Below are 14863 nucleotides of genomic sequence, written 5' to 3'. Positions count from 1 at the left end.
ATTGATCACCTACAATTTCAGAAGTAGACATGCTCTTTGGAGAGTGGCATGTGTAACGCCGTTGGCTATTCTCTATTACTGGAAGACAAGCCTATTTTCCAACAGCAAGCGAAGAATAAAGATACAATCATCTTGGTGGTGATGCATGGTGTTCATTCTGCCTATCGTAGTTTCTTTAAATATGCCTGGTCATTTTGTCGAATCGTTCTTCTCGTTTGCGTCGTTCAAATGATCTTCTATACGCATTCCATACTTCTCTATGTAATTCGTAGGCACTTCCGAATGCAGTTTTCACAATCGCGTCATGTTTGACATGGCTTTACGTGAAGAAAGTAGTTAACGTTGTAGCTGTTGGATTCAGGGCTATTTGTTGCACATGGAAATAAAAGAAAATTTAATTTTAAAATGTAATAGGAAACATCAAAATGGAATCGTGAAATATTTAGTATTGCGTGAGTTGCTTTTCCGTCCAACAGACTGCGCTGTTTTTTTTAAACCAAAACATGTTTTTACCTTTCACTGGGGTAACATAGATGTAATAGATATATTCGTATTCGAGTACAACGTTGCGACAAAATTTCAAATTTCATAGCAATCGATGAAGAACTTTCGGAGATTTAAGATTTTTGAACAAATGAACATTTACATTTTTATTTATATAGATATCAATATTGATATTCAACAACATCAATATTAATAATGAAGCATAAAATTATTAAAAATCCTAAAACCTATATTACCTACTAGCATTCCCAAAGGAAATAACTTAAAATTTGTGGAAATGAATAAAACTAACACACTTTATTAATTAAAAATAAATTATATAAAATATACTAATCTAAATTTGTAGGAGTTATCAAATAGCAATAAGAATGCATACTATGTGCCATGCTTGAATAAATAACTATTTTTAAAAGCAGTTTCACAGCCATTTATTTATTTGCGAAAGGCTATATTTTTTGGAAATATTCCAGTGCTAACAAAATAAGGTAATTATTATTGTAGGTACTAAATAAATACATATGGCACATTTTACTAGGAGGTGATCGTATAATCATGTAATCGCAAGCGAGTATAAAATAATCTCTTGATTAAAAATTGCATGCTCTTATATACAGAAAATTAAATTTCATAAATCATTCTATTGGTAAAATCACAGGGTTTACTCTAATCGCTTAAACAATAATACTCGGAGTAACTCTTAGATAGTTTTTAAACATATTTCATCAGTATGTATACCGAACTTACACATTGAAATATCTACAAATCTTCGTAAATACATTTCACAATGACAACAACTGAAAAAGATGTCTTATTTGGAGAGAAAATTCATTACAATTCAATTTTTGGTTCTTTAGTTTTATAGCTTATCTGATTTCAGAATGTTTTTTGAAAAACTGTGGCAACATATAAGCTTTTTTCTTGAAAAGAATAAAATTTTTATAAAATATGGTAATCTCTTCAAATTCGCGGACACTTCCTACCTTCTATAATTTCAAGAGAAAACATTGTTTTCTTGAAGAAGTATTTCTTCTATTTATTTATATTTTTTGGATGCTTTAATGCGGGCAATGAATAAATTACCTAATATTTTGTGTAATCTGGCAAATACAGCAATGAGGTAACCAAAATAAATCCGTATAGAGATTATCACCTCCTCTGTCTAACGCAACTAAACGTTTTTGGACGAACTGCTGTTGACATTTTGAAGTATATCCATTAGGTAAGGAGCAAATGCCGTTACATTCATTGGATCTGTAACACAAAGACAAGCATAAAACTTAATTTGCTTCTTATTTTTTTCACAATAAACGTTTTTATATTACTGATATCAGAAATCAGCGAAGAAGAATACTAAGGAGCAGATTCAATTTGTTCAATGGTCATTTCTTCATTAACTTTAGTTAATAAAGAAATAATAAAATAAATAAATATTTATAGTTACCAATAAAACGTTAAAATTAACTCAAAATTAATTTAATCTTAATAATATGATTCTAAAACTATTCTTTCAAACCAATTGGTAAAGGATTTATAAAAATGTAGCATTTAAGCAACTCAGTATTGTAATAACAACAAATAAAACCTTGAATATAAGAAGTATCTTAGCAGCTCCTAAATTGTATAAATTAGTAACAAATTATAAAAAGTAAATTTTAATGAATCGGTACTCTTGTCAAAAGCGTAATACTTACACGCACGTTTCACTCCGTACCAATTGTGTATACCTTCTATCTTGGTCTAAGTTCACCACAAACATCCAGTTCCCTTTGTTATTGAGAGCTGCTCTGGGCATTATAAACTGTGACATAGTTGGGCACAAAGATAAAGTATTTAGTTGTCTCTTTGTTCGGGTAGATCTTCTGTATCTAATCAATAAACAAAACAAATAAAAAAAAATCTTATAAAGAAATCCAATGAGGTAGCAATGATTTATTCAATAATAATATGGATGATGTGCCTTTTCCACCAGCTATCCGGATCGTAATGTGTCACATCGGCAGCAAGATCTGGCTGTAAAAGTGCAGAGTAGATAAATCCTGGATCGTCACTTAAAAGGTGTAAATTAGGATTTCCAAGTGGGTACCTTCGCTCTGGATAACCTTCTTGTGTCTGTAAAATAAAAATAGCAAAGTCCCTTTAAAATGATTAAGTACATTTATAATGGAATTGATATCTTTTTCTTTTTTTTTTCACTTACTAACGTAGATCAACAAAAATTGAACCATCTTTTCAGATTCATAATTTGTAATAAAATTTTCCTAAAACTACATTAAAAGCAGTAATTGACAAATAGTATTAGTGAAACCTTTTGGTAATTAATTATTAATGAACAAGAAATACTTATTAATCCTAAAAATAGCTTTTCTCATTTCTTTGAAAGCCTTCATTAATAAGAAGGGTGCTAATTACATTGGCACAGTATTTTATTATTTGCTACTGCTTTCAACCTTTAATGAGAGTTCATTAAGAGATATTTCATCTACGTCAACTACTTTACCACAGCTTTCATTCTTATTTACTTGTATTTTAGGGGGAAAAAATTATCAAACGATATATCACCTGGTTGTAGTTGTTTGGAATACCCTTAACTGAAGTACCAAAAAGACTTGTTGTTTGAGTTTTTGGTCCATAGTGATACCCTGCTTGGGTAAATGGTGTTGGTCCATAAACAGGTCTAAGTGGCAATGTACAATGATATAATTCAAATTTTACTTATAATTCTATTCTTATGTACATAATCTAGAAATTAAAAAGTTTTATCCGTATAACAGTGAAAATTTACACAAAAAAATTGGTATATTCTATAAAATTGTGGCATTAATGAGTTTAATAGAAAATTAGTTAAATCACATTACTTTTATTGCAATGTTAAATCATTTATTTGTTGTAGATTAATCAATAAATTTGTTAATAACTGTTTTCAATCACATAAAACCAGCAAATTATATATGAAGAACTTAATTAATTGATTATACACATACATTAACTTCTTATAAAGAACATTGAAATCAACTGTTGTTTATTGCAAGATTATTATGATAATACCTCAAATTTATGCTGTCTTTTCTTTCACTAGTGAATAATGACTGATAATCATACTGCCATCTCTCTACAAGGTACTGAATGATGTGCCTGTAAAAGATTTTTAAAAAAATTAAAAAATGTAATAAACTTATAAGACTAGTTTTTGATGTGAAAAGCATTGTTAAGATTATAATATTTGTGCTCAATATTAGTAGTTTTCCACATCTTAAACATTTTTAGATCTTTTATTATTATGGTGTTAGGATAGTATTTTATTTTATTGTTTTACTTATTCTTTTCAAAACAATATAATTTTAGCGAATTATATCAAGTTTTTCTTCTCTGAGAATAGTGGCACTCGGAGCACCCTGACTGTGGTCAGTTGTCAATGGATATTGAGTTGTAATAACTCCTATAAAGAGAAAATCTAAGGGTCTCAGTTCCTCCACTGAAGAAAGTCCACTGATCTACAACTGAGTTCATCCCTTCCTACTCTAGCTATTATTTTAAAATTAATATACATTATGATGTAATAAAACACGTTTAGAAAAAAAAAGCAAACACCACTGCATTCATTTCAGTTAAATTAAGTTAAAGTTACATCTAGTTTTCAAGACAACACCTTTTCATAATAAATGTAAGGGCAGGCAGGATTTAAACGCAGGATATCCGATGAGAGTCTAGTGTATTACCAGTCAACTAATCCATTCTCTGTTTTTATTTATTACTTACTCATTATTTTCTGAAATTTAACTTACTAACAGTGGGGGCAAAAAAGAAACAAACAGTTGCTGATAACAGAGGCAACTAAGTTAACTCACGGTATTAGTTCTAAACGTTGTCACTAGATAGTAGTACAGATCAGTAGTGTAAATTAGGAACGGTTACAGGCGAGAACTGCACAACAATATTCGATTCCTGGTCTAGGTGTTGAATTTTATTTAATGGTTAATAATTAGACTTAAAGTTTAAAGAGCAATTTTAAGTTAACTTTACAAATTCTGCACAAATAAGAAAAGATTCATCATGCCAGTAATCTTGACCCATTCGATTCAACCTTAAGCCAATACCAGAAACTGCAATCCCCAATACTTGCTAAATGCCCAGCTGCTAAATAAGTGCAATATGTGTTTTTCAAATTACAGATATTGAAGACAAATTTTCCAATTGCCTCAGTACTATAATAGCACAGAGAAAGTGGATTGAAAAGTATCGTTCCATTTTATTAATTTATAACATTTTTAATTACAAACATTTGTAATGAAATGATAATTGCAACCAGCAGACGAGTCACTTTTTTAATCTGCATTATTTTTTAAAGTATATTTAGAATTGTATAACGCTAAAATATAAAAAGAGAAGATGACAAAGAGAAATAGCTTCTCTTCAAAAGCGACTCGCAACTACTTCTTAGAAAATAAAGTGTTTACAGTATTGAATACAAAAATTTTTAGATCCGCTTTTAGTTCAACGATCCAAACATTTTAAATTATTCCTAATGTTGTTTCTTTTTGTACCAAAACTTTCACACCGCTGTCCATATTTTTCTTACTATCGCATTATACAAAGTATTATTTAAAAAAAAAAAAAGAGAGAGAACCCAGTCTAATAATACGAAGTAATTGGCTGGTGGAAAATTATTTTGAACACTTCAAAAGGAAATATAATGAAATTTACTCAGTGTAATTTTTTTTGTCCTTGCAGTAACTCATTAAATATGTTATTGTAATGTTAGAGTACACATTACCAGTCTACTTATGGTGTCCATTATGTTACTACAATTAATGAAAAGAATTATTATAGAGGATTCCTCTTAAGCAACCAGTTAGATCTCTAAGTATAAGTTTACCTATTCTTTTATTTGAAACCTACAGCCTAGACTACTTATTTTCTTTTTAATATCTAATTATAGATTCATCAGAATCTTAGGGAAATACTAATTCAGTAATGTAATGTTTCATTTTTTTATAACGTAATATATTTCTCTTTCACTCAAGCAAGCATTACTTACATAACACGTTTCCTTTCAAGTTTAAGTTTGTACCTGACCTGTTCTTCTTACATTAACAAAGGAATCATGTTTTTTCGTGATGGGGAAGTTCACTTGTTAGCATACTTTCACACATAACAGATTATTTGTAAAGTCCCGCAATATAATAATTTATTATTAATGTATTAATTATTAGCAAATACGAATTGAATTTCTTGTGAAGTAGTTAGGTATAAATCCTCATTTTAGATTCTTAATGTCTTCTCTAAATGCAAAGTGTAAACAAAATGTCATTCGCGGTCTTGCCAATCCCAGGTAGGGCACATGTTCGAGATCTCCCGCATTGTGGTGCTCTTTGTAGAGTCTCTTTTGGGCAAGAGAGTAAAGTAGCGTATAATGTGAACATATGAAAGTATTGGGTTTATTGACGAACTTTCTACGATACCAAACCATCATTCATACCAACGCCACCTACATTACCTAAAGGTTTATTTACTATTTAAAAAATATAATAAAATGGAACAAAAAACAGGTTGTAGCAAAATTGGATGCGAAAAATCTCCGCAAAGAGTCGAGGAATGGATCATGGAAGAGTTGAATTCGATCAATGAGCAAAAGGATATCCTCTGATTGTCATTAGCTAAATCCAGCTGATACTAAAGCCGGTTGGAGATTGCTGGAAGACGCTTTGAAAATCTATCTAACTGTAGCATAGTTATCTTCTGGCACAGAGGGATTGACAGCAATGAAAGAGCTGATGAATCACCACATCATTCTGTACTCTCAACCCTTGAGATTGACTCGGCAATCTCGAAATGTTATACTGATAAAGTTATCAAGAAATAGAGGCTAAACTAATTTAAGGTGCTCTTGCCGGATTCGGGAGACTGTGAGATTTATAGATGGAATCAATCCGGTCGCTACAAGGTGCTTCTTAGATCTGGGAAAGAAGCATCTATTAGTAGTGTTTTCAGTGATTAATTGGCTGCTCTGTGGCTAGTCACCCTGAATACTATATCAGAAGAGTCCTACAACAATTACACAGGATGTAAGGATGGGCTACGAAATACTGTATACCACTGTTTGGTAGTGTTGTCGTTTCCTGAAGGCTAGATATAGAATATTTGGGAATATTTAGTACTGGTCAGGTTGGTGAGTAAAAGCAGGATATTTGGTCACTTAATGTTAAAATATTCGTGAGAATAATCACGGATTATTGCTAATTTAATTGTGAGATCTCACTTTATAGTCTAATAAGCTGTGTTTATAAATTAAAAGTAAGAATCACTTCACTGTAATATTTACACGGGCAAATTACAAAGCATCTTGCTCGTATTGCTTTTTCACATAATTGAAATCTGTTGCAGTAGTATTCTTTTCACGTCTGACAAGAAGAAAAACATGCACTCGTCTTTTTAAATTACTAATCAAGTTACCTTATGACATGGTTGTGCTCTGTGACATTATTGCATTCTGGTCCAGTCAGCAAAAAATACAGAATTCACTTTTTTACGTTAGATAACAATTTAGTAAAGTTGTACTCAAAATACTTGCGAAGCCCGGTTTGCAAAGCCGTCTTTGCATCCATGTTTCTTTGATAATCACAAGCGCGACCAAGTATATAGATATTAATTATTAATACTAAAGCTTAATTGATAACGTTAAATATTTATGACCTTCATTACAAACAAAAAGTGTCCTCTCTAATCATTTATTAAGTGTTAAAACACAAAATTAGATTTACATTTCAGAAGAGCGATATTTCTTAATAATGTAGTTGTATAAGACATGATGAAACTTGTAATAGATACTTGTGAACCAACTAATAATAGTATAAAGTTATTCTTTATGTACTATTGTAAAATGTTCATACTACTAGCTATCATAGGTGGTCCTTCACAGGTATTTATTTGTCAACAGGAAATGCCTACATGAATGTTTGAACTGAGGAACAACCTACGATTAGTTTACACCCAGAATGTCATTAGGACATAACCTTCCTTTAGTTTCATGACTTGCCCATAATGACTTCATTCATTCATTCTTGAGCAAAAGAATGTTTTGAAGAGAATTTCGGTTTTTTAAATTTTTAGAGTATTGAAAATGAAATCTACATTTCACTTTTTCTATAATCAAGCTTATAATGGGTGATTCTTCGAAGTTTGAATGAAAAGCTCGACGTAAACTTTCGTACGTTAAATTAATAACACTGATTGCTGAGAGCCTTTTGAATATTTTTTATGTAGGAGAACCTCGTGCCGAATTTGAAATCCACATACAAAAATTGAATACTGATTGTAAATAATTTGTTAAGCGCATTGGTATAGGAATATTTACAAAAAAATTAAAATAAGTAAATAAAACAGAATTATTTCTGCGATGCATACCTAAATTGTATAAGAATAAATAATTTAGAAAAACTTGAAGTGCCGCACAAAAAATCTCAAAAAAACATTTCTGCAGTAAATAGTACTTTAGAGAAATCTAGAAAATGAAGATAAAATTAAACTAATTTTTAAAGAAAGAAAACAAAATATCCATTTGCAATAAAAACAATACACTTATTATATGATTACGTGATTTAATAAAAAGGAAGTTACTGTGTCTTAAGCATGCCTTGGAGGTCTGTGAACCTGAAGAGGTTATCCTTCTATAACAACGGTGCCCATTCACTTTCACGGCTGTGAGAAGTAGAAGTATTGATGAAGACCTATGCTTGCAGAGAGTAGGGGAGGGCTATAGTCTGACTCATTGCACAACTAGCCTTCCAGAATATTCACCTGTTAAACAAACTGTTTTGCAGAAATAGTAAACCTCACCTATTCTTAGATAAGTACAATAGGTGAATGTGTCAATATGAATCATGTTTCTGCATCGAAAATATTAAAGTTCTTTATCAGAATCGGCGATTAGACTTGCGCCCTACTTTGTTGTAACTTAATACGTAATCAAAAAATTATTTGGGTCATTGGTAATTTCTCTCAAGTGAAGAACTAAATCATTGCATTTTCTTTTTAAACCTTTATGGTTCCAAGAATAGAATCCTTCAGAAACCCATTTAAATGATATTTAGGGTCAAAATTAGTGCGAAGTAATAATGAGTTTCAGCAGAGCTTCGACTACATTACAGCTTTGGTTTAAACTCAAACAAAAGATGTGAAATTACTTCAATTCCAACTTAGGACGATCTTATTCCGAAGATTTCTAATTTCTAAAAGCTTCTTCAAAAAAACATACATTGTATCTACAAAATCTACAAATATTTTTGAAACTCACTGGGATTGCTTCGATCTGTAAAGATTGGACAGAAGAATTGAAATTAATTGCAAATATTTATAATATCGGGGTATATAATTTGTTTACATTTCAGAGTAAGTGCAACAGTAAGTAATAGGGGAGGTTTTAATGAAAGAATGGCGAACAGAATGTAGATAGATTAATGATGGCGTTAGTAATCGTGTCAGGACGAACAGCTGGGCGACAGCTGGCGGTAGTGAGAGTATTTCACGGGCACCAAGCAGCTAACGCCCCACTAATATCTTGGATTTTGTATTTTTATTATTATTTTTGTTTCTATAAATAACTTACTCTACCATGCATAACTTATCTTGCTGAAATCTTTATTCATGTCTTTTTTTATTTGTTCAGTTTCTTTTTTAAACATAATATATTTTCCACAAATGAACTAATTGCAGCGTACTAGAAACATGAAGCCTGCGGAAGAATCCACATCATAGAAAGCTGCATAGAAAGAGTTTTAAAAAATGGAGCTGGAGATCAAAACGAGCACTTGGAGTTGGTCACAGGTTATCTCATCAGATTGATTTAGACTTGCAATTTAATCTAAATTCTGAGTTTAAGTTCTGGGTTCCTTAAATTACTTTAAAGCAGACCCACAAATTGGTCGCAAGGAGACAAATGAGTTGAGAACATTTATCTCTGTGCTTTGAAGACGAAGGATTAAGTTAGTGGTAAAGATGTAAATAATAATAGTAAATAAGACGTAAATAATAATACTTAGTGGTTGAGAGTGTTAGAAACCGAGGGTGAAAAATCTTCTAGCGTGTACTTGGGTTTCTGGAGGTAGAGCTGCCCTGTTCCAAGGCTGTAATGAAAGAATTTCGAACGACTATATTGAATAGAAAATTTTACGAATTTGTAATGAGGTGAAAAGTCGTAAAATATTGATTGACAAGACAATGTACTTTCGAAAGTGTGGAAGGCCTGGATGTGCTAATGCTGCCACCCGAAATATATACATATGTATACTAAAACATAAAGCGTTTATTAATAACCTAGATTTAGTTTGGTATAGCTAAGGAGTGGTCATAAAGCGATCTATAAAATTATTCATCAGCTAAACTATGACTGATTTTATTCTGTTGTAACCCAAGTAATGGCGTTTCACTTTGTATTGATACTGATTTAAACAAAAATTTTAGTATGCATTTAAAAAATATATTTTATTTTGTAATTTTTTAACCAGTATATCGCGGACATTTCACATCTGTTATTCTAATTCAGAAGGAAGAGCTAAAGATGCTCGATTTCATATCGAACTCATAATAAAATTGCTCCTCAATATAAGCCAAGAAAAGTGAAACAGCGTGTATATACATATGACACAAACCAGGATAATTGAAGAACAGAAAGCTTGTGGAGTTATTAATGTGAGAGTTTCCAGGTCATCGGTCTCGGAAGATAAAACTTGAAATCTATCTTTTACAAAAAAAAAGTTTACAGGTTAACTTTGCAAAAGAATAACCTTGTTATTAAGTCAAAATTGGAGTATGCCATAAAATGTCGCCATCAAAATAGATAATTTGCATCAACCGACGACGTTGGTCACAGAATGTTTAGTGGACGATGAGCTGCTTGGATACATGTAAAAAATGAACCAATTCCTTATAAAACTAACCGTCACCGTTTGAAGGTTGACCCTCGGAATTTCTTATTGCAACTAGGTGTGCCAAATACTATTCTTTTATGTGAAGGGAATAATAGTTTCTAATATGAGCAAACAACTTCTCTTGAGGCAATATTTGAAAATAAAGGTACCATTTTCCAATGAACTCCGCGATCCATCATCTTTTAGATTTTACTTTCATTTCTTTATATAATATATACATACATACATATTTATTAGCTTACCTGGCCTAAAGAAGGTTTCTTCATAACTTCAACTTATATAAAACTGAATTAATATGAATGGACAATTTCAGAGAATGCAGCGTCAACATTTCACGATTCTTTACACTCGTTCTAAGTGTATAGAATAATTACTTTTCATTTACTGGATCTTCACTTTTGAACAGAAGCTATAAATCATACTTATCAAATGTTAAATAATGATTGTTGTTGTATCGATTTTTCTACTGTAGAAGAATAATCCAAATAATGAATTTAAATTGCAATAAAAGATTTAAAAAAAAAAAAAAAGATTTTTTCATTTTAATGACTTAATGCCCTTATTATTTTTTTAGATCATTACTCTGTCAATGAATGCAGATGTTTGCAATAAAAGAATAAAAATTAGTTTTAAGTAAATGTATTGAAGAATATAGTTGTATAATGTAACTTACAGGGAAGGGATTAGCTATGCGGTTAGCGTACTGGACTCCCACGCGGAGGTCCCGGGTTCGAATCCAGCTGCTGACCCTTAGATTTTCTCTTCCTAGGAGCTTCTTACAGCTCACTGTCCGGTGATGGACAGTGTTGTCTGTAACGAGAGAACACTGTCCGGAGGCCGGCAGTGCACTGGAAAAAGCTCCGGGCGCTAATGACCTCAGCTGTTGATGCGCCCAAAAAAAAAAAAAAAAAAAAAAAAAAAAAATGTAACTTACGTTGGGTAGTGTTCAATATTCTCACAAAATGTCTGCCCCGGTTTAGCACAAGTTGGAGTTTTTCCTGGTGGCGCGGGTAGGTAGTAATGAGGGCACCCATAGACTGGACATGGCGGTGACGTATTTGTGAATCCGAGGAGAACTGTCACCGTCAGTAATCCTAGTATTAGATCCTGCAAAAATAAAATAGTAAATGTTTATTTCTTAGTTTAAATGAAAAGAACTAAGTGAATGGTGTACTGTTCCAGGTGAGTTTAACATTTATATTAGGTATCGTTGACGGGGCAAATTCTTTTTATTAATATGATAAATTGATCTCCACCAACTCGATTGGAGGTACTTTGATTTTGTTTGCTTTTAGGGAATCTGCCTAAACAGCTTGAATTTACTTCCTTATTAATAAAGAGCAATAAAAGAATATCACGAATGAAATAATTACATCTACTTACATGACGAATATAGATCTGAGGAACAACAAAAAAAGTATACTGTTGCCGGTTGTTACCATGTCGTACTCAATCGTGTTCAAAGTGAGTATTTATTGTCCTGTAACTTTATTAGTTTATTGTACTGTTATCCGGCAATGTTTTAGACGGATTTGTTGGTCTTGAAGCATTGGTGTCTCTTATGAGATGATGGGTGGGCGGGGAACAATGGGTATTTTGGATTGCCTGCGTTCCTTCCCCTTTTTGGTGGAACCGCCCTTTAATACAACCTGAAGTGTTTAGTTTGAGAGTCATTAGGATGATTTAGAACGACTCCTACAATCAAAAAATCAAGAATATGTAAATTTCAACCAAGAAAGTAATAATTCTTTACGAACCACAAGGTATACTTTTAAGGTGACAGGATATAAAACCTCGTACAGAACCTTTACATTGGTTCCTAGGATCATTCAGTGCTAAAGTTTACATAGAATCCATAATGTAAATTCAATAATCATGCATTAGTACTCTAGAATTTTATTGGATCTAGATTCTGGTTTATTAATATTATTATTTCCCGGTGACCCACCAAACGAGCCCATCAACTCTCAGATTTATGTTTTGAAAGTAGTCTTTCTTTCCTTTGCTTGGAGGTAGGAGTAGTTCCTGAGATCACTAAAACTTCCTATTTCGAAACTACAGTACGCGGAGGCTATCCGATCAACGAGTTTCCTAAAAATATCTTCGTTCAGAACCTTTACCCTCACCACGCCATTGTACAAAGAAACAGAGTGAACGCTGACATCAGTTACCGCCGCAAGCTAAACCTAGGTCTGCTCACATTGTCCATAAGTTTTTCCCATTTTAATGCTGGTTTGAAGAATATAGTTGCATAATGTAATTTATCATTTGGGTAGTGTTCGAAATTCTCATAAAACGTGAGCCACTATTGATGTTTCACTTGATGGCGCGGTTAGTTTGTAATGAATGCACTTTCAGACATAGTATTTTTACATATACACATATACCAGCCGCCCAGCTGATCTTTTTGTCAAAGTCTGCTGGCTTAGGCTCAATGTTTCTTCTCCCCCAATTGCAGTGGATGATTCGTTGAAATTATCGACTTCGTCAGGATGACAGTTTCTGTCTTATAAACTGCCAGTGACAAATAATTATAATCTCAGGTAAATACTAAAATATTGGCACAGTGTTCATTTTGATTACTCATAGTGTAGACTTTTTGTTTTATTTATTTTTATCAAAAGGTGCATTATAGTCGAGTTACTTATTTTTGTACGGTTATTAAATAGTAGTATTCTATTCGATTCGAGTATATCTATTGTCCGCACGTTAATCATGTTCAGATTTTTATGAATTTTGGCGTTTTAATAATAATAAATTTAATCAATTCGAAGTCTGCCATCAAAATGCATGAGGAATGAAGCACAAAGTTGATATTAGTAGTAAATCAAATTTTTCTAAATGAATATATATTGACGATTTCTTCAGTAAAACAATTCAAAAGGAACTGGACGCAATGCCTGTTAAACTATTTGCTATTGAGTTGAAATAGATCAAGCTATTACTGAAGAAAAATGTTAAGTGTTGCCTCACACTGGCGACTATAGTTCAAGGGAGTATCTTTGCTCTGACGTGACACATGAGTAAAATATTGCTGCCTAATTTTTAAAAACAGTTTCTAATTTTCCTCGTTTTCCTCAGCAGAAGAACTGCGATCGTGTAAAATAATTTGTTTTTTTTAATATACATGCTAAGTAATTATTTGGATTCCGAAAAAGGTTTTAGCAGTATATGTTGTTATATTATTTTTCTTAATGGTTTGAAAGAGATTTTCAAAAGAAAATGAAATAGTTAAACTAAGACTGAAAGAAATGCATGTTTTTAATGATATGCTCTGATTACCGTATTGGTATCTTCTAATTTAAGGTAGCAAACATATTCTTGTTAAATAATTAAAAAGCCAATACCAGTAATCGAAATCATTATACATCTTCCTCTTGCAAAACTAAATTTTATACTTTTTGTTATAACGAACATTAACAATTTATTTAATACTCATAGGAGGTTGAGCATGTTGCTAATATCTTGATGCTAAGCCATATGTTGTCAGATGTAAGTAGTTATTGACGAAGTATGCACACCTATTAGAGTGATTTTTGGATAGAATTATTAAATCACTTATGAATTTTTATTTTTTATTTAAGTATCATTAATTGTAAAAGGAGTACTTAAATGCACTAACACCTTCACTAACCGGAGAAGTCTAAAATTATTTCTTCAACACCCATAACTTACAGATTATTTATGTTGTAAAAACAAAACACTAAGCAAATAGTCAAGAATAAACTAAGGAAATATGAACTATGATGAACTAAGAAAGAGTCTTTAATGTCCCTAAGCGTAGTCAGTGTGCTCGAAATGTGTCTAAAGTCAGACACAAACCCAATTGAATTTAAAATTTATGTTTGTACCACAATAGTATGCATTATTCTAGCTTGAAAACGTCCATCAGTAACAATTAGTCTACTACTAAGTTTTGTTATACTAAAGTTAGTTGTTTTTCATGTGTTTTAAGGCATTTTTTGATTATATATTTGTGAAAACGATACTAGCGAAAATCACCTTTAATACTTTTCTTAATTCATGTTAGTGAATATGGTGATTTTTTTTTACCTTAATAGCTAACCTTATTTGTAGCAGTTCACAAATGCAGACGTCTGGACGAAATATTTCTTGAATTGTCACGAACCAAAGGATCACACTATATTGAGCGTTGCAAAACAAAACTGGTGGGTGATTTCTGGGGTTTTGGCAAGCTTCTGTCCAATATTCAAACCAAGAAAGTCTAACTTGAGATGGATACAAGGAAAAGTAATTAATATTCCGTTAGAAATAGATACCAATCGTATTGCAATCGTTTCTAATGTCCTTAGCAAAGCCAGATTTAGAAACTTACTAGAAAAAATATTTTAATTTTCCTTTGGTCAAGTTTGAATTGTCAGTTTACAGGCCGGTGCATTAGAAAGTCTTCAGGCGGCAATGTCTTAGATCATGTG

The 14863-nt window shown here is 31.8% G+C and overlaps 1 protein-coding gene across 2 annotated transcripts in view; it reads right to left on the bottom strand.

Annotated features, from left to right (window-relative positions):
- Positions 1-786: 786 nt before the first annotated feature.
- The window catches only part of spz5 (spatzle 5 Toll-1 receptor), a 29206-nt gene continuing 15129 nt past the window's right edge, over positions 787-14863 (bottom strand). The window contains exons 2-7 of one of the 2 annotated variants that reach the window (XM_074133349.1): positions 11362-11534; positions 3550-3636; positions 3064-3178; positions 2462-2613; positions 2196-2363; positions 787-1755 (exon numbers count right to left, since the gene is read on the bottom strand). In XM_074133349.1, coding sequence (XP_073989450.1) covers positions 1581-1755; positions 2196-2363; positions 2462-2613; positions 3064-3178; positions 3550-3636; positions 11362-11534 — 870 coding nt within the window. In that variant the 3' untranslated portion in view covers positions 787-1580. Of the gene's footprint in view, positions 1756-2195; positions 2370-2461; positions 2614-3063; positions 3179-3549; positions 3637-11361; positions 11535-14863 lie in introns of both variants that reach the window. The other variant, XM_074133343.1, reaches the window with a different exon arrangement.

Source organism: Rhodnius prolixus, unplaced genomic scaffold, assembly GCF_049639745.1.
Source record: "Rhodnius prolixus isolate KJV_2025 unplaced genomic scaffold, Rpr scaffold_1, whole genome shotgun sequence".
NCBI lineage: Eukaryota > Metazoa > Arthropoda > Insecta > Hemiptera > Reduviidae > Rhodnius > Rhodnius prolixus.
Note: the sequence above shows the minus strand (reverse complement) of the source record. Positions and strands in the feature narration are given on the sequence as shown.